General features: G+C 42.9%; 2 protein-coding genes across 4 annotated transcripts; one reads left to right on the forward strand and one right to left on the reverse strand.

The window, feature by feature from the left end:
* The first annotated feature begins 2,614 nt into the window (after positions 1–2,614).
* Positions 2,615–9,401, forward strand: LOC106817287 (WASH complex subunit CCDC53-like). 3 transcript variants are annotated; one of them, XM_014821947.1, is made up of 6 exons: positions 2,615–2,700; positions 4,542–4,706; positions 6,581–6,682; positions 6,959–7,084; positions 7,237–7,301; positions 8,291–9,401. In XM_014821947.1, exons 2-6 carry the CDS (start codon positions 4,578–4,580, stop codon positions 8,382–8,384), a joined length of 516 nt encoding a protein of 171 aa, XP_014677433.1. In that variant the 5' UTR covers positions 2,615–2,700; positions 4,542–4,577; the 3' UTR covers positions 8,385–9,401. The 3 variants fall into 3 exon arrangements, with proteins under 3 accessions (XP_014677433.1, XP_014677432.1, XP_014677435.1); XM_014821946.1 differs by having other exon boundaries at positions 2,641–2,848; XM_014821949.1 differs by having other exon boundaries at positions 2,669–2,705.
* A 2,353-nt stretch (positions 9,402–11,754) lies between these two features.
* On the reverse strand, positions 11,755–20,569 carry LOC106817288. The gene is made up of 8 exons (XM_014821950.1): positions 20,487–20,569; positions 18,601–18,685; positions 18,173–18,316; positions 17,411–17,563; positions 16,983–17,077; positions 16,309–16,447; positions 13,506–16,124; positions 11,755–13,285 (listed from the first exon to the last, which is right to left on the reverse strand). Exons 1-8 carry the CDS (start codon positions 20,505–20,507, stop codon positions 13,191–13,193), a joined length of 3,351 nt encoding a protein of 1,116 aa, XP_014677436.1. The 5' UTR covers positions 20,508–20,569; the 3' UTR covers positions 11,755–13,190.
* Between the last annotated feature and the right edge of the window lie 57 nt (positions 20,570–20,626).

Genomic DNA, 20,626 nt, shown 5'->3' on the forward strand with positions numbered 1-20,626 from the left:
ACGTGACATAACGCCGACAGAAGCGCACTCCATAGTTAGGAGGGAGGGCTCGAACACCCCATCCCAATAACCACGCGTTCACAACATACAGCCAAAAGGCGCAAATTGTTGCTCATAGAAATAGGTACGTAAATGAATGTATTTCCATGTTTCTGATTGTTGTTATTATAACCTTACTTGCCACCAAGTAACGGATGCACGTATACGACTAACACGCCTGAGACTAGGACAACAGCGCGAACCAGCTTCAAATAAGACCTTTTACGCGCGTGTGCGTATCGTATGTGTGTGCGTGCGCATGTATGTGCTTCCACAAGAATTTTGAAAATGCTGCGTCATTTTATCGTAGGCATATTATCAGGAGTAAGATAATATAGATTCTATATTATCTTACTCCTGATATTATTAGCTCTTGATTATTACCATAGTCTATGACAGTGACGTTCGTGCGCCGCGTAATTGCTACGCACATGCGCACACGATCACGGGCACATATGGAATGTTTCAATAATAAAATAATGGTAAACACACATGAAATGTATTTACTACCAAACTCTTAGTGTTTCTCTACTCTCTGTCGTCTATCATTAGTAATAATTTCCTGTAAATGCCTTCTAAATGCTCTTCTGCAATACACGATTTCACCGCACGCACACCACTATGCACAAACAACAGAAATATGGCGTAGACGCGAATTTCGCTCTACACACATAGATTTCGTGTAGAAGAACTGCAGAGAAACTAAAGAGAAGACAAAGACAAGAAATAATAGAAAACGTAAGATTTACTATGAGATTGTAAGGAAGAAACTACTAATATCTCTCTCTCTCTCTTTCTCTTTCTCTCTCTCTCTCTCTCTCTCTTTCTCTCTCTTCTCTTCATCGTTGTCTCAAAATCATCTCTTCTCTCTCCTCCCACCCCGCCCCCCGTCCATATCTACACCGCGCCACGGGCCCCTAGCCTCTCCCACGCCGAACGCCGGCCGCCCGCGTTCTGTGTCGTCTCGTATCTTTCCATCTATCTCTCTCTTCCCTCCTCTCTCTCTCCCTCGTCTCTCTCTCTGCTCCCTCCTCTCTCCTCCATCGATCTGTGTGTGCTGTGTGTGAAAACTCTACACGGCAAACGCAGAAAATAAATAAGAACCCCGTATATCAAGCACGTTTCAATTCGGTAGAAGAACTGTAGAAAACTAAAAAGAAGAAGACAATAGACAAGAAATTAAATAGAAAACGTAAGATTACATGAATTGTTAAGGAAAAACACTAATATCCCTCTCCCTTTCTCATATCCTTTGTCTCTCTCGTTCTCTCTCTTTCTCTCTCATCCTCATCTTCTCTCTCGTCCGCATTTTCTCTCATCAGGTCTTTCCGTCTTCGCCTCTCTCGTCTCTCTCTCCTCTCTCCTTTCTTTCTCTCTTTTCCTCCTCCTCGCTCTCCTCTCTTCTCTCGTCCCTCCTCGCTCTCTTCTCCTAATCTCTCTCATCCTCGTGTGTGTGTGTGTTGGTGTGGTGTGTGTGGTGTGCTTGTCGTGTGTGGTGTGTGTGTGTGTGTTGTGTGTGTGTGTGGTGTGTGTGTGTGCTGTAGGTAAAAACTTACCGTGCAAAACGCAGGAAAATGAAAATAAATAAGAACCCCGTATATCAAGCACTAACAGATTCTCTAGCACGGAATCTATTAAAAGAAGCGCACTCCTATTTATACCAAGCTACCTACTTATCTAGCATAGACCGCGAAAGTCTCTCTACGGCACCAATGTCATTGATAGAACTTATTCTAACTATTCGGTCTAGATAACTAATTAAGGTGGCGCGAGTGACCGACCATTCCATACCTTCTGGTTGCGCGAAACCCAACCAGGCCATAAGCCATCGATCAAAGGGTTGTTTGTTAGTAGGATTGCTTGCAAGGCAGCTTTCATGCGCCTATGTCGCTACTTTCAGCGAATTCCCATTCGTTGTTTTGGGAACGTTGTCGAGTAGGCCCCTAACTCGTAGCAATACTGGGATCTGTCTCTGCGACTCAACTTGGCTGGTTTCTCAAAGCTATATATCGTGTGCTTTGCAGACAATTAAGCCGACCCTTTGCGATTCATACTCATCGCACAAATTTTATTTCTAGGAAGTATGAGATTTCCTCGCTTACAGTAGAGTACTGTTTATGCCTAGCAGCTTGCGTGTAGGGTCTTCACTTCTTCTTCTTCTCCTTCTTCATTTTCACATTTAGCTCTTTCGCTCTAGTCTTCGTTCAACTTCTGGGGGATATTCTACTCTGTTTGTAGAGATTTATGTCATTACACAATCTGCAAATAACAAGTTCTTACTATTCGTCTTCGCGTTTTCTTCTTCAACCGCATTTTTCTATATCTAGGCCTACTTCTAGTATGGATGGGGGTAATAATCACCAACTACAGCTATCACCACTAACAGCAGCGTTCGAGAGTCCATACCATAGAAATCTAACTAACTTATTATAATAGGATGTCATGAATAATAGGATGTTATAATAGGATATAATGAATAGGAACGTATTATAATAGGATGTCTATGGTCCATACATGCGAAACCTCTTTAGTTTACACACTACACACTGTGGCAGCACATCCGCAGGAAACGGTTGTCGCACCACTGCAACACTGCCACGTGTGTACATTTATTTACAGCTGAGATTTACAGGAAACGTGAACTGCTTTAGGTTTTAGAAAGTAGAGTACGCCTAAGTTAATTGTTTTTGCGATCATTTATACACAGTTTGTGCACATTTGTGTGTCAGGGTTCGAATGCTGCAAAGTAGTTATCGAAATGGACGCTGATGGTTTACCAATAGTTGGACATGGTGTCGATTTCACCAAAGTAAATAAATGTCATACTCAGTGACACTGTCACTAGATACATTGTCATACAATAATATAACCCAACACAAGAGTAGGGTTACAACGGGAGCCTATTATTTTCTTTGGGGGAGCCCCTGAGTGATTCACTCAGGGCGGTTTTATGGTGCGTTTTTGGAGACTAGAACTTCCTAACTGGGTTTATTCTAAACACGAACCTTTCTCCGCTATCCTAGCTGGTACTTACTAATACTATGTATCACAATACTCTGTATTAAACTAATATAACCTGTTATGTTATTTTGTGATCGGCAAACTTTGGTCAGCTTTAGTGCGCTGCGAGCCTTCCGATTGGTTTGTGAATCCGTTCTTCAAACCGAAGTTTGCCGATCGCTATGCACATTGGGAAAGCCAGCGTCACAGGTCACCAGAAATGGCGCTCAAAATATCGCCGCTCGTCGCTTCGAAATTTTGTAACAGGTTAACTTATATTAGTTTAATACAGAGTATTGTGATACATAAAGTCACAGGATAGCGGAGAAAGGTTTGTGTTTAAAATAAACCCAGTTTGGAAGTTCTAGTCTCCAAAAATGCACCATAAAACCGCCCTGAGTGAATCACTCCGGGGCTCCTCCAAAGAAAAGAATAGGCTCGCGTTGTAACCCTACTCTTGTGTTGGGTTACATTATTGTATCTAAGTGACACTGACAGAGTCATTGTATTTATAATTTAGATTCGGGCCATCTTTAAAAAATTATATGTTTGCTGTCCTCTGACTGACCCACGAAAATAGCCGCGACCCCAATTTTTTTTTTACATTTTGGGTTCCATTTTTTTTTTTTACATTTTGCATAGTTAAGACTGAAACACAAAGCATGTGTGGCAAACATGAGGACAGACTTAAAATAACCATTATGCCTCACCAAAAAAAAAGACCTACCTATACCTATACCCACTAAAGAAATGGGTCGGAGGACAGCAAACAGAATTTTTTTATGGATGGCCTCGAATATATCTATTCATCTAATAATATCGGTAGTGTACGTGTTACATCCTGCTCACAGCCTATCTATATATGACTCTCTGTCTGCCTGTCTGTCTGTAGGTCCGTCCTTATGTCTCTATCTGTCACATGTCTAAACAGAGGAATTGCTCCGACCTATGATTGGAGGATAAAAATATAATTTGTGATGTTTTGTTTCACCGGTCATAGCCTATGAGCGATACCGCGCGTGCATATTTGCTAATTAATTAGACTAATCCGTAATCGTGCTTCAATAGACTCAAAATTCACAGAGATTAAGGCTAAGACATGTGTCTATAATAGCTAGAATTTATAGAAATGTAACTCAAATCGTTCGCTCCATCTGATAGTTAGTACACGTTCCTACCGGTCATAGCATAATAACGTATGCAGTGGGAGTGGGCGGGGTCTATTTTTATCCTCCAATCACAGGTCGGAGCAATTCCTATGTTTAGACGCATGCATGTTGTCTGTCGGTCCATCCTTCTGTCTCTGTCTGTCTATCTGTCATTGGATTAGACATGGTTTATACAGGTGCATTTCCAATTCTAGTAGTGTATGATAAGTATACACACTACTTTTATTCGTACCTCTGTAGATAAATGGATGTGTGGATGTCTTTATCTGTGTGGTGTGATTTTTACTGCCAGAGCTTTAAGTGATTGAGCCTTTATCATTTTATTTGGCCTAGGTTGGTGCTATACATCAGAAAAATCTTCTCGTGTATATGAACAGTTTTGTCACGTATACGGTGAATTTTCTCAACCACTTTTCTGGTATATGCGAGACCAAGTTATCAGACCTGTCCCAGCAGATACATCGATTAGAGACTACAATGGTTCTTCTAGAAACTAAGGTTTGTACCAGCCTTTTATGCTTACAGTTATACGGTGTTTTACCACAATCTTTACCTACAATTTATTTTATTATTTGTAAGAACTGTATTACTCTAGACCCGTCTCTTTTTAGCTCATCTGATGTAGTCAGATGCAGCTTGTAGAATCGCATGATTGTCCGGCCATCCGGCCGTGCGTGCGTGCGTGCGTCAACAGTTGGGCACAAATCTTAACCGCTCGACGTACGGTCACGATATTTGGGACGTCGAGGGGGGGGGTCGTGAAAAGGACCCGGGATGACAAATTTGGGGGTCAAAGGTCAAGATGTGTAAACGGAGGGGGGCTATTTCCCCCTTAACTTAAGGTATAGGAGGAAATACGGAAATGCGGCACAAATCTTAACGGCTTAACCTATGCTCTTAATATTCGGTGTATAGTGTGATGGGTAGGAAACCCATCACCAATGCGAAATTGGAGGTCGCAGGTCAAAGGGCAGTGGGGAAAAGGTCAGATATCAGACGTGCGAAGAGTAAGTGTCTGATAACATTTTGACCCTCAAGAGGAGGATTAAACATGGATTCCTGAACTGCCTCAATGATGTCACAGTGTTCTCATATTCATGGCACATCCATAATCTAGAAAGCCAATAAGCCTGGATAGCCGAACGGGTACAGCACAGTATTACAGCTCAAAGGTCATTGGATTGAATCCCATCAGATTTTTCATTATTTATCTGTTTTCTGTATTTTTTTATCTTTATCTATTTAACTATATTTTTCCAATTAACGCAAATATTTACATGATTTATTTACAACAATTTAATAACAACAAATAATTTTTAAAACAATTAATTTATTTTTATTTTTTAATAGGGTTAGTGTTAGGGCCACAATGCACCATAAAACGGGAGTTTAACTTTTAGGCACGCGATTTGTATCAACCAATGGGATTTGGGAGGTATGCAGAATGCAGAAGGTTGCTGAAATGATGTGTATGCAACTGCGTATCTGCATATCTGCACCTAACAAAGGTGTCACTACGCATGACTTAAATGTTACGTTTATAACCGTAGCAACAGACCTCAGATGAGCACAGACGCTCTGCGGCTCTTGTTTTTACAAACGCGATATTTTGGCTGATAAATCACGGTACATACCGTTAGTTTGTTTTCCCATTTGACGTTGAAAATAGGAAATGGGTTTCTGACCTATATCCTATTTTTAAAATGAAAATAGAAAATAGAATAGGAAATGGGAATTGGGTTTCTGATCCGTTTCCTATTTTAAAAGTCTAAATAGGAAATGGGAAATGGGTTTCTGATCCGTTTCCTATTTTAAAAGTCTAAATAGGAAATGGGAAAAGGAAAAGGAAGGGTGTACATGCGTGTACCCGCGTGTACGTGCGTGTACCCGCGTGCACGTGCGTGTATACCCGCGTGCACGTGCGTGTACCCGCGTGCACGTGCGTGTACCCGTTTTCTTTTTCCCATTTCCTATTTAGACTTTTAAAATAGACTCACTCCATAGTTTCTTGTGGGGCCACCTAGAATGGGATAATGTACAAGAGTGTGAATGTGGAAGCAAAATATTGGAATTCATGAATCTAGTCAACAAGTCTATCAGTTGGCCAGATGAAGTTGCTTTGCTGACCAATGAACGAATTTAACATAAAGCACATTAACATTACATGTGATAGCAAACAGATGAAAAATGCATGTATAAAAATTCTTAGTCAGTGCCTTGATAATAAGAAATTTCCCATAGTGGGAATTGGGAAATAGACTCTATATGGATCTCTAAACCAATTGTCATGGCTAAAGGATTTATGTCAGTTGTTATTGTTGTTTGCCTTGTGCAGTCAATGTAGCATCTATACACATTTCGTTTATATGTAGCTTGCCTCAATTCCCGGATTAGACGATGTCACATTGGCAGCAGCACCTGTGGCTGCTACTCCTACTGCTACACAAAATTCAGGAACAGTTACTCAACCACAGGTAAACATATCAGTGCGACATTATAAATCATGCTGGAATAATAAAACCAATCATTAGTCTGGTCACAAGACTGATTTTGAGGAAAACCTATTGATGAAATATGAATGTAGGGCTGAACATATTTGTTGTCATCCACGTACACTTGCATATTTATATCTAAAATACAAGTCATACTTCACAGGTCCAAATAATTGCCAGGCTGCATGACTGCATGACTGCATGACTGCCACCAACTCGGTAACATTAATTTATTCCTTTTCTTTCAATTTAAAATAGGAGCAGGCAGCAGCAGAGCCTATGACAGCAGCTGTTACTCAAGAGGAAGAGGCCCAAAAGGCAGAGCCAGTGAATTCAGTAGCAAAAGACCCACGATATGCAAAGTACTTCAGAATGGTGCAAGTGGTAAGTGAATTTTTTATAAATGAGTTAATTTTTTAACCAAATAAATGGCCAGGTATTATACACAATTACGAAGATAAAACACCTTGTCGTGGTGTCCTTGCTAAACATGCGCTGAGGTGATCCCATGAAATCATTATCGCTTTTTCTTCTAGGGTGTTCCTGTACCAGCTGTCCAAGTCAAAATGCATATGGAAGGACTAGATGCTAGCCTGATAGAGTAAATATTACTTTAAAGGGATCGTTTACTCTAGGTTCTAGGGTTATTTTCAGTTAATTTAGGTTAAAATTACGCTACAGAGAAGGTTTCATGGTTCAATTACCATTAGAAACATTATTAAAAAATGTTTTAAAACTAACGACTACAGTTTGATTACAACGACGGTGGTGCCACTCAAAGCGCACGATCTGATAATTTGCACAAAAACCACTTTTCAGCCTAGGGCTACAGACTGAGGGTGTTTCTTATTTATTAATTTAAAAGCAAAAGGATTGTAATATCTTATAAACGACATATAGTTTCAGTTATAATATGGATAAATTTGCCCTAAAATGAATATCGTTCGGTTAAATAGCATTTAGGTATAAATATAATTGCACTTTTGTGATTAGCCCTCAGTCTGTAACGTGCAAAATAAATTGTCAAATACGCAACTTTTTCGGGGTGGCAGCACGGTCGCGGGTGCCATGGTGCCTTTCAAATTTCGTAGCGTTGATATGTAATTAATTATAACAATTAAATTAGGTATCTGGTAACAAATACGTGTGGGTATGGACGATTTGTTATACAGTAAGTACAGTTGTATGTAGTAAAATCCTAGAGTCTACTACGCAACTTATCAGATCGCTTTGAGTGGCGCCACCGTCGTTGTAATCAAACTGCATGTAGTCGTTAGTTTTAAAACATTTTTTAATAATATTTCTAATGGTGATTAAACCATGAAACTTTTTATGTAGCGTAATTATAACCTAAATTAGCTGAAAATAACCCTAGAACCTAGAGTAAACTCTCCCTTTAATTAGCTCTATAATTTGGTTTGTAGAAAAAAAGTTATGATTTGCACATGTTCAAAAACAAATAAAAAAGCAATTGGGGCCAACCACGGCTAAATGTTTGAATTACGATGTAAAGAGTATGCCGCGGCTGCAGTACTATTGTGAATATCAATAATATTTTGCCACAAATTTGCACATTTTATTTTCACTTAGGACGCCTAATGCCCCAGCCCCCGTCGCCACATCTAAAGAAGAGAATGACTCTGACTTTGATGATGACAATAGCACCTCATCATTCAGTGATTGATTCCTGGTAAAAATATGCTTGACAACTTCTCTGCCTTGAACTGCCTGGTTGCAATTTGGATACGAGAAATTGCCAGCTTACATTGCCATTATGTTATAGATGGTTTAGATGTTATACATCAGCAGATAGCAGATAACTAATTCTTTGATAATCGAAGTTTGAATTTGTTAGGCGCAGGCCTGATTTCAGTGATACATTTTAGCCCGGGTGGAAAATCATAAAATACTCATGTAAAATTTTTTCACTTGTCTGTTCTTCTTATAACATGTGTTAGTCACACTTACATCTAGCATACAATGATCAAATTTGTAAATGGATATTTGTACTGCTGATGCTGCCATATCAAACATCAGGTCACCCATCACCCATTCATCATCATCATTCACCCATGAAATAACATGTAAGTGAATAACGATTGGTTCTAACAGCAGTGTTTGTATGAACCTAGGAAGAACATCTGTTGCTGTTTTTCCCCAAAATCCATTAATGTATCAAATCAAAGCAATATTTTATGCAATCTTTGTGTGCATAACAATGATTTGATCAGATATACTCGACACAAAAGCTTGCTTGTTTAAATCTTTCATTCGGGTGCATTCAATGTTTACATCGGGGAAAGGCGTGCCACGCTGATATTTCCACAGTGACTTCAGAGTGACTCGACTTCTCTCTACATACATATTTGTGGGCGTCATTAAGGCATACAAAATACATAGTACATAAATAATCCGTGATTCATATCATTGTGCCAAAATCTATTACCAAAAGTAAATCAGTAAACGATTAGTACTTTCTGAATGCTACTTAACTCTGGATTTTTAAAAAGAAAAGTTATTTCGTCGTTGTTTAAAGTTATTGTCATAGATTAGTGATCGTGTAGTGATCTGGACCCCGATGGCACTGTTGCTGTGCCGTCTGTTCACACTCAAGTAAATTTCAAACAAATTTATATGTTTACATGGTGGTTTGTATTTTGTGAACCATATTTCTTAATTTACAAGACTTGTTTCTGCTAAACATATGGCTTTTTGGATACATTTTTATGTGGCAATCAAGAAATGGTAGTGTACGTGTGTGTGTATGAACATTTATGACTGCTTTTCATCGGGGGAACGGTTGTTTTAAGCCAGATTCACTGGTTATAGAATCTGCACAGCATTAGGGGAATTTACTTGCCTGCACCAAACAGATTACTGATACCACAGGCACTTGGGACAGAGTCAGTAAAAACCGAAAATAATATGAACGCACATTCACAAATACTACCGTACGGTGGTACCTCTCAATTACAGTTCCACTGTTGTGTCACTGTATATCAACTTTCCTTCATAAAAACCAACGCCGAACGCTCCCGCATTCGCCGCTGCGAGTGTGCTGTGGCGCCATGATAATATATATATAGAGATGATGATATATATATATATATGACTCTATATATATATTATCATGGCGCCACAGCACACTCGCAGCGGCGAGTGCGGGAGCGTTCGGTGTTGGTTTTTATGAAGAAAAGTTGATATACAGTGACACAACAGTGGAACTGTAATTGAGAGGTACACCGTACAGTAGTATTTGTGAATGTGCGTTCATATTATTTTCGGTTTTTACTGACTCTGTCCCAAGTGCCTGTGACTGATACCAAAGTAAGCATGTTTCTTTACCACCTGTGTATAATCACTCACGATTGCATTATTTCTGTCTTGGCTCAGCTCATCTCTGAAATTTCAGTCAGTTCACACACACATGATTCTGAATACCTCCTGAATGTAATTTTCCATCCAGATTAAATTAATCGGGTGTAAATATAGACTTTTTTCTCGACAGCTCAATCTCCTGGTGAGTATCCCTGTAATTATAGTTTGTCGCTTTCTAACTGGTGCAGTGCTAGCTTCGTTCTATTCGTTATATAATCTATAGATTGTCATCTCAGTGTTGAGAACGGACATACTGTCTCACGTTAGCCATTGAACTTTTATACGATAGTTTCCCACAGTACGAAGAATTTATGTTCAAAATATATCGTTAAAAAATTAATTTCTCATTGTGGAGGAATCAATTTGTGGGTTAGTACATACATTAATTTTCCATCCCGATTTCGAACTGATTGCAATGACAGGATTTGTGCTCATTTAATTACACACATAATCTAGGTGAACAAGTATACATTAATATAGGATACAATAATGGAGGTAGTGTGAAAGGTAACAAGGGTGCTTTCTGTCAATACTTGTCTGCTAGTCTTGTCGTTTCCAGCAGCTGCTAAGCCGATGGAATAGCCATCAGGCCTGCAGTTATCCTAAGCCATCAGGCTGAATTGTCTGACATTGTTGAATATGCTACTGCTATGGTCCCAATCCTACTTCTCACAGCACAAATAATGGAGTGGATGTCCGTGATATATATTGCTGCAATGGGCCTCATTATTACAACGCGGCAATATCGAACAATCGTTCGTATTGCCAGAGGCTGAGCCAAGCCTTCCGTCTACCGCGTGGGCGTATGTCTAAGCGTTTAGTGACGGCAGCGCTGTTAGTTTTGCTTTAGGCGTGTTCTCATCAGGCAGCATAAAGCGAGTCTGATTGGTGCCCTAGGGTGCATCACACCTGCGTTTCTACCGACTGCACGCGATCACTGCCAAGAGAGGAGGCGGGGTGCAAGGGTAGTTAGGGAGGGGAGAGATGGGGAGGTGATGAGGCAGGCACACAGTGATGACCTTATTTATCGGTCGTCCCCGAGTGTGGATCGGTGGGCGTTTTATCAGATTTCGAGATGGGCGGCGTCTGCCTTCATGATTATTGCTCGAGTTTGAGTGACCCAGTTTCCTTACCGCGAGTCTGTAGTTGTGCAACCATACATATGTCTCTGTATATGACGTCTTTGTATGTATATATATAATATATATATATGCAGCAACTGAGCTGATTGAATGAGCCCATCCCTTATCCACGCCATTGTCGTTCTGTGCGTGCACGTATAGTAGGGGGTATATAGCGGGTGATGTTATAGCTAGAGAAAATCGATTGTGAATATAATTTGTTAGTTTGTATATATTTGAACAGGTTTGTTACAATGTGTGTCCATGTAAATATATTGATTATAACAGGAGTGAATAAAAACTCATTCACTACTGATTATAGCCACGTAGTGTTGCATTTTGATTGCTGTGTTGTCAGTGGGCAACACATCTCATATAAAATAGCTGCTATAATAGCTGCTATAATAGCTGAATGTTTACTGCTGTGTTGTGCTGTGCACAGCCAATGTTTAACCCATCCAACCTCTGCTATCAGTCATCAGTACGATGACTCGGGAGGTTGAAATAACAGGTAAACACACATAACATTATACATAAACACGTAATAAATTCGTGTTTGCTTTAGTGGTGTATATTATACAATTACTATAAATGTCACACATAGCTACAACTACCGGGCGCAGTAGCATTTTCTGAACACTATGAGGAGTGCACAACCACATAGGTTTACTAATGTGGTGTGCCCGCCTCTTTACGCTTTACTTATGCTCTAGCAACTGCGCTGTTTGCACATGTCTCAGCAGTTGTCATCATGTACTTGGCCATTACCGCCTAATACGGACAATGCAAAGATAGCAAAGTTGCATAAGCCAACACAAGACAGAGAACGTTATTTTGCAACCTCGTAAATTTAATTTCTCATTTCGAACCTGATTGTTTTATAACGAGCCTAGCTTTCAATGCAAGTACCAGCGAATCCATAAAAATCGGACATCAGCTTGCCGAATGAAACCCCATGTTATTACAACAGACGATACATTCAGTAAAGCAACTGAACAGAAACGCATAAGGAGCATTGTGCTCCTGGGTTATAATATAATAATGATAAAAGATATATATACATTCATAGGCAGGTGTATACACATATACACGTAAACGTATAACCCTATGTTGCTTTATATCGGATAAATTTTGCATAAAAGTAAAGACCCTTCCTACCACCATCACTTCCTTGATACTAACACTACTAAAGTCACTAAGCATCTTACTCAAAAAATTCCTTATGTGTAATAAAGTTTACTGCTAAACAATATTATATATTTCCTAACAAAATCTGAATAAAATCTCATGAGGATGAGCTGTACCAGCTGCACTTAAAAATAAAAGTAAAATTAAACAACTAACCAATGCTTGTTGTGATGCAATGTCAAGTTGTTGATTGAGCCTCCTAACTGTCAAGGAAACGACCTATATCCATAGAGAGTGTATCCATAGAGAGTGTATACACTGCTTGCTGATTTTAAGTGGTTCATGCCTTTTCTTTGTGTTTAAGATAAAAATTGCAAGTTGTAAGTAAGAAAAGTGGTAAAAATTCGCTTTATCTGAAAATTACGGTTACTTTAACACACACTGACAAGTTATATATATTATATATAACACTACATATGATTGCAGGCATCGGCATAAATGAAAGCGGTCGGTAAATGGCCATACGCACTCAAGATATTGGTTTCCCAGCCTCGCCATGTTATTAATTGAACATGGAAACCCTCATATTATTATATTAATACTCTATACACTTACAGAATAAATGGCTGAATCTTCATTATTACTTGACCAATAAACTGCAGCAATCTCAGTAGACAGACATCGTAAACTTAACCGACACAGCCTACCCTGGCGACTCACTTAGATAATTGCAGGGTAACATGACTCTACGCTACATGTGATTGATTACATGTAGTACGAGACGTTAAACTCGCCAGCCGTCTTTCGGTGTATCGCAGGGTATTTGGACGATAAACACCGGCATCATTGTTTGCACCATAATATCATCGCTGCTCTTTCGACACGTGACTCATCCCTTGTGTGGTAGGCTGCACATAGCTCTCCAATCTACGCATAGTCTTTTGTCCGCCACTTGGTGCTGCAATTGGGAAGGAAGTAGAGAATTCACAACGATGTTTGCATTCTCGCAACAGTAAACATTCACACTCTGAATACGGCCTCACAAACCTTGTAAAGGACGCAACCTCGTAAACCACATCACGCACGTGCCGAACAAATTTACGAATCAAAATCGTAGCTCAGCACACCGAGAGCTTTCCTTTTCGCTCCCTCTCTATGCTTTCACATTATTGACTTACCTTGTTGTGCCGCGTTGCAGGCGTGGAACGGTTTCCCGAATCTGCCTGACTTCATCGGTGTTCCCTGAGTCATCTCAAGATCTGCATCTCTGTGCACCTGTGCCATGTGCATCGCGCGAGCTGTATGCGGAGTTGTGGGGTATAGTGGCGACTCTTCGTGACCGGGGTGCCAAGTGACACGGCCAGCCCGCCCGTCTTTTCGGGCGGGCGACCTATCAGAGGAATGCAGCTTCACTGGCGTCAACTCCTCGCTGAGAGAATCCACAAAGATCGACTCGTCAACGTCGTAGTCCATCATGTGGTGCGACGTTGAGCTGCCGGAAATGTCTGATAGCAGCTCCTCCAGTTCCTCTTGCATCTCCGACCGCCGCTGGTCAGGGAGCGCCGCCGCCGCCTCCTCCACGCTAAAGTCGTCGCTCGCTCGCTTGTGCGCCGAATTTCCGTCTCGAAACTCGGACGAAAGACATGACAGGATGCCCTCAACTTTACGGATGTTTGCGCCATCCCATGTGCCGTGAACTGGCGGTGCTGTAGCGGCGACCGCCGAGTGGTAGGCATCTTTCGGCAAACTGCAACCCACAGTGCCATCCACCATATCCGTCAATTGCTCGGCTGCTGATGCCGCTGCCATCGACCAGCAATCAAAGTCGATGGCTTCATCCCTGGCCATTTTCTCCAGCCTCTCCGTCTCTTCTGCTTCCTCCATGTAGTCTGTGATTTCGGCTATGATTGTGTCGGTGTTGATGCGGTGGTCAATGATGATGCCGCCGCCACCTGGCGGATGCTGCTGCTGCTGCTGCTGCTGCTGCTGCTGCTGCGATGCAGCGACAGACGCTTCCTCACGTACAGGTGACGACGACGAGTACTCATCTTTTCCAGAGGTGGCGTTGACAAGTTGTTGGTCGAGATCCAACTGCCTGCTCACCTTTCCTAGTTTCTTTGAGGTATTCTCTTCAGCATGCTGCTCGTCTGTGACGGTTTCACTGGCCCCATTCTTCCCTGCTACACCGACCCTTTTCACGCCCTTGAGCCCCTGAAGTTCGTAAGTGATCCCTTGATCTCCAAGCATGATTATAACTTGATTGGTGTCTTTGTCCAGCTGCATAACCCCATTCACTGGCACAGGCCCAGAAACTTGCACATGCTTGGATATCTGCCCAGCAAGAGACACCGGCACAGGTCCTGGTATAGGCACAGGCACAGACACTGGCACAGGTCCTGGTCCCGGTATAGGCACAGGCACAGACACCGGCACAGATCCTGGTCCCGGTATAGGCACAGATGCTGGCACATGCACAGACACTGGCACAGGTCCTGGTCCCGGTATAGGCACAGACACTGGCACAGATCCTGGCCCCGGTATAGGCACAGGCTCAGACACCGGCACAGGTCCTGGTCCCAGTATAGTCACAGACACTGGCACAGGCTGTGGCGAACCTGTGCTGGCACTTGTAACAGGCGCAGGTGTGAAGCCAGGTGGTACTGGTAGTGATGTGAGTCCGGGAGTGCCCTTCCAGTTCTGCCCAGCCAGTGTCTGCTGAGAAACGTCTGGCGTTCCGGTGTATGATGAGGCACGACAAGAAACAGACGTGTGGCTTTCACACCTCAAACTACTAGAGCAAGATTGCGACTGTTCACTCTTGACTTTCGTCTTGTATGCTGCGGTGCTGACAGCTGTAACGATGTTAACCCCCTCTGATTGCCTTAGCTCGGTAAGTAGGATGCTGCCGAGGGAACTTAAAACGCGCAGAGCTGGTGACACCTCACTCTTCACATCAGCGCCTGGGGCTGCCTGCGCAATCGATGGGGAGGATGAGCTCAGCTTTACTGCACCTCCTCCCGTTGTCCGGCTCGGTTGTGCGGTATCGCTATGCCTGGGAGCACCTGCCATCTGCTGCTTCAGCACCAGGTTCTGCAACTGGACCGAGGCGGGCACGGTTGAATCGCCACCGCTCGTGCCGGGTGTCCTCGTTTGGTTGCTGCACAGCAGTAATGAGGCCCGCACTGGTTTCCCCTGCTGTAGCTGCTGACTCGCGCCGATCGCAGCATCTGTTCGACCCTGAAGCCTGGTGCTGCCGCATTCAAGCGATGTCGTCTGTGATCGGGCGCGTACCACCGCGGTGGAAGCGGCGCCATTCCGCAATGTCGTCTTTGCGCTAACCTTCCCGCCATACGTCTGCGTCACCGGCTGAACGATCAGGTACGAATCCCCTGCACCCCCCTTGTCGCTGCCCAGCGTCGACCGCTGAGCGGACGCGTTGCCGCCGGCGACGACCGGTCGCAGCGTGCCCGCTCGAGCACCGTTCGTCAGCACGATGCAGTGCTGGGTGTCGCACCGCATCCCGGCCGCAGACTTGCCGTCGACGACGACCGCAAGAGACTGCAGTGCGGCCACTGGCCTCGTCTGCAGGACGTAAATCGGCTGACTGCTGCTGGAGGTCAACTTCTGGCCGCTGGACGCAACCCTCAGCTGCTTTGCAGCGAGATCGCAGACGCTAGTCGCAGATGGCTTCTTCGTATGGAGCTTGCTTGGGAGAATTTCAATGGGGTTCTTCGTAGTCCGAGCCCCGACGACTATCGTCCCTCTATCAGCTGTGACCCTCCCAGATTCTAGGCATCCTGTAGAAAGACAGCACCAGGTAAACAACGCTGCAGTGGCGTGCAAAACTGTGAGGCCGTGATGGATATGAATGAATCGCTGGCTGTGCACAAAGAGAAACAAATTTTGCGTTCGCAAATGGCATGCCCTCTTACTGAAGCCTGACATGTCGGTATCAGTTCACGCCGTTGACCCTCAACCAACCTTTGACGAGCGTTCGGCTGTGTGTGAAGCTGCGCGGTGACGAGGGTGCGGACTGTGTTCCGTGCCCAGCACTCACTTGCAGCTTCTCCCGCTCCTTCTCGGCGACAAGACAGATTTCCTTCAGCGACGAGTGCCGAGACTAAAACAAGAGCACATGCATGCTTAGTGCCCAGTGCATACGATCGCTTAACAGCCGGTCAACAAAATTCAATTGTGTCTGTGTGTACATGTGTGCATGCGTGCGTGCGTGCGTGTACCTGAGACTGCGATGTGACTGTGACGCAAGCGATTGTGAATTCAATATTATCCAATATGATGGTGCCAATAATTGTCCTGCTTTTGAAGAGTCATGTGATACACGCGCAATAATCGCATTACTGTCTCGCAAGGTATGCGCACACACAACATCTGCGACACAAAGTTTCAGCAAACAAATTTGATGTCGCGCGACGGACTGTCGACAAAAAATATGCGCCGGGCTTAACCGAAGCCCTACAAAGACGACAGAAAAGAAAAAAATAACAATGAAGTTACATTATCTAACCTAACACTTATCACGAAGTTGAAAAAAAATTATTGAGTACACTTTACAGATTACTTCAGTATCCCAATTCGTGATCACTCCAAACTTATGATGAGAGTGACTCGTGAAAGTACACATGATGCGCACTTACCAGTGGTACAGTATGGTTCGTAACTGTATTCACTCCCACTGCACCCGAGGACAAATTTTCCATCTTGATGGTAGAAAACCGTCGTTTTTTCACCGCTGGAAAATGAAATCATCAAGTAGTGCTGCGGTCAATAATATCACGATGTAATTATTGACATAACGTGGCAAAGCAACATAATGTTGGTAATGCCAAAATCCATCACACAATAAGTGCACGCAAATTTTTGCTCTCAGTATAGACTTGGTCATCATCCAAACAGCATAGGTAGTATCTATCCAGGTAGATGATCTGGACAACATGTCATTTTCATGACTATTAAGTATACCGTCTACTGTCCTTTTGTATATTGAACAAGGAACACGATAGGAATGCTAGGAACAAGGTGAACTAAAATCACTGGTCAATTGAATGTGGGATTCTTGACAAACCTGGTTCAACGTTCTCTTGGTCTGCGCTACATCTTGCGGCTGCTAATGACGACTGCATCGTGTACGTGAACGATGTGGCATTGCAATGTGGCACGCTGGCTAGCATCGAGTGTCGCGTGCTGGGCCGGTTCATCGTGTCCCTGACACTCGCAACTGTAACAGAAAATATATCCCATGTGACACCGCGTACGCGATCGTCATTTCATACCTCGTCATGAGAAAGTTGCTTTCTGGGCAAAGTCAGCTGAATGGAGAATGCAGTGAAACGCCAAAGGTCTGTTACGTGCCACTGCCATGTAACTTGGCTATAAACGCTCTCTGCCATTGAAACATGGATAAAATTATCCCAACTTGTGAATAAGCTTAGTCTCGTGTTACCCCATTATAACTGTGTAGCCCTAAAGCTGCTTATCAATGCCTACTGGGAAAAGAAAAGGCTAAACAGGTAAAGCTATCATTAACTGCACACTAACATTCTGATTCAAAATCAAGCATGAAAGAAGCCAGTTTGCCAAAAATCTGCAGCACCCAATTAAAATTTCGGTCATGTAAACTCTAGTCAGCAATGATCGATCCCCACCGATGAAATTCGTAGCAGGAGATAATTCTCTTGTTAGATTCCTGATATTAAATAATAATAGCACGTGAATCAAACGTTTTATCAAACCATTTATTAACCTAATTATTTATAAATTTCAGCTCAATACTGCCTTGTGCTTTCCTCCACATGATTCCAAACGATGGACAAGAGAACATACGCACCTTCGGCAGCTGGTGAACCCTGTGGGTCAGGTCCGACATATTTAAAGCCAGGCTTTCTGCCATTGCCGTTGGATACTTGCACTTTCTCAATGAGGTCCAGGCTTGTGAGGATGTTGGCTATGTCGTACAGCCGACGCACCTTCGCTGTATGATGAAAAAACGTGTAAGGAATTCGGTCATGAAAGCATCGCATGGGCAACATGCTGGGGTAAATGTTTAGGCAATTAAGGTTAACGAGCTAGAATTAAGTGCATTAAACATATCAGATTTCGCAGCAAAATCTGGACAGCTCATGCTGCGAAATCTTACACGTTTAATTACGTAATAGGATTTATATAATATAGGATTTAGCTTCAGGTTTCTTGTATCAAACTAAATTCATTGAAATTTTTTAAAGTCGTTTTAACGTCCTAGGAGAGGTAACTTACTTTTGTACTTGGAGAAGTCTATCTTCTCTGTTATGAGTTCTCCCATAAGAATCTTTGCAGCTGTATCCAGGTTAATTGCCTTCGACTGTGTAATTGTTACAGAAAATGTCAAACCAAAATTGTTAACAGATGTGCATTTATTGTCACAAAAACCTGGCACATCACATTGTATTTTCTATGCAAAAATCACCATTCAATCAATTGTTAAAGCCCATGACAACAAGTGCCGCGGAGCGACAGCGCTCATCTAACGTCTACTGCGGTGACTCTGTGGTGGAGTGGTGGGATTCTAGTAAACCCTGTTAGTCCCAAATGTGTTCACATACACGCCGAAACAGTGCGAACATGCACAGGAGATGGTATCAAGGACCTTCTCAAAGGAATGTTTGTTGATCGTTATGAAAGTTGCCACGAGATGGCCGGTACGTTTAAGTGTCTTCAGATTAAGATGGAAGCTCCCATTGTAGTAGTAGCAAAACTATTTGCAAGACAGAATAGGTAAGCACTCATCCATTTACCTACGCAAGGCCTACAGGCTGCAATAAGAGCTGCCACCTGTAACTAATTTAACGCAGGCAAAAACTACACAGCCACCCACACATGCTGGCAGTGGCAGTACGTTACATGTAAAATACTGACAGTACAGAATGCCATAGAAATTATAGGATTTAAGGAGCATAAACCTTCTTCAACCAAATTTAGCTTTTGAAATTTCACTGTGACATTGTAGCCTCGTACATCCAGGCATGTATAGATTCTACTAGCAAACCCGGCAGTCAAATTCTTTCAACAGACAGTAAACAAATCCATGTTTAACCCTCCTCTTGAGGGTCAAAAGGTTATCGACACTACTCTTCGCATGTCAGCAGAAGGGACATTTCATGGTCCTTCAATAAAGCCATAAAATGCTAGGTCACGCGTTGAAACAAAAAAGTTTTCAATCGCTCCGTCAGACCATGTCCTCAGAAAATGTCTAAAATCTGCCCTGTGCCCATTGACCTTTGACCTCCAATTTCGGCACAGTGATGGCTTTCCTACCATGATGCTATACACGACTATCACGAGCTAGGTCGAGCCGTTTAGATTTGTTGCTCCAATTCTGCATTTCCTCCCTATACCTTAAGTTAAGGAGTGAATGTTCCCCTTATTTTACACCTCTTGACCTTTGACCCCCGCTTCGACATCCCAACTCGTTTTGACGATCCCCCCGATGTGCCGAATATCGTGACCGTACGTCGAGCGGTTAAGATTTGTGCCCAACTGTTTGACGGACGGACGCTCGCACGGACGGACGGACGATCATGCGATTCTACAACTGCATCTGACTATGTCAGATGAGCTAAAAATTAACATTCTTGCTCAGTGCCTATCTTTTATATATCACGAACTAAGCAAAAAAACAATTACTTTGCCTACACTATAAAGTATAAGGCAATTATTTTTTTCAAATGGCTATTTAGATATTAAATTCACTGGCTACGTAGATTCTGAAATGTTATGAGGAACATAAAGCAACTTCTCCTCCAGCTAAGGATCAGCACGGAAATTAGAGCAACTGACTCCTGACACGGGAACAGCCACCGAAAGGTCGAACATACAGTGACTCTCTTCTCACTCACGGATCAGCACAGACATAGAACAACTGACCTCTGTGGCATGAGGAACAGCACAAAACATGGAGCGACTTTCCTCTCACATGAGGATCTGCAAGAACATAGAGCAACTGAGTATGACACAAGAACAACACGGAACATATAGTGACCCACCTCTGACACGAGAGAACAGCACGGAACATATAGCGACCCACCTCTACACGAGGAACAACACGGAAAATATAACACCCACCTCTGACACGAGGAACAACACGCGAACATATAAGCGACCACCTCTGACACGAGGAACAACATGAGGAATTTTGACTGAGAATTCCGAGTGACTTGTCACGCCGCGCCGGTCCGATGCCATCACACTGTGTGGGTTTCGAGGCCGTCTCGTGTCTCAATTGCTGATGTCGGGAAAGGACTCG

The sequence above is a fragment of the Priapulus caudatus genome, unplaced genomic scaffold, assembly GCF_000485595.1.
Source record: "Priapulus caudatus unplaced genomic scaffold, Priapulus_caudatus-5.0.1 Scaffold1667, whole genome shotgun sequence".
Taxonomy (NCBI): domain Eukaryota; kingdom Metazoa; phylum Priapulida; class Priapulimorpha; order Priapulimorphida; family Priapulidae; genus Priapulus; species Priapulus caudatus.

Excerpts from the sequence above, each read along its gene's own strand:
- LOC106817287 (XM_014821946.1), top strand. The coding sequence starts at position 2,798 with ATGGACGCTGATGGTTTACCAATAGTTGGACATGGTGTCGATTTCACC. Across the intron at positions 4,707-6,580 it reads TGGTTCTTCTAGAAACTAAG|CTTGCCTCAATTCCCGGATT; the intron begins GTTTGTACCAGC and ends GTTTATATGTAG. Across the intron at positions 7,302-8,290 it reads CTAGATGCTAGCCTGATAGA|GACGCCTAATGCCCCAGCCC; the intron begins GTAAATATTACT and ends ATTTTCACTTAG.
- LOC106817288 (XM_014821950.1), bottom strand. The coding sequence starts at position 20,507 with ATGTTGTTCCTCGTGTCAGAG. Across the intron at positions 17,564-18,172 it reads GGGTTCACCAGCTGCCGAAG|TTGCGAGTGTCAGGGACACG; the intron begins GTGCGTATGTTC and ends TTTCTGTTACAG. Across the intron at positions 16,448-16,982 it reads CGAACCATACTGTACCACTG|TCTCGGCACTCGTCGCTGAA; the intron begins GTAAGTGCGCAT and ends CTCTTGTTTTAG.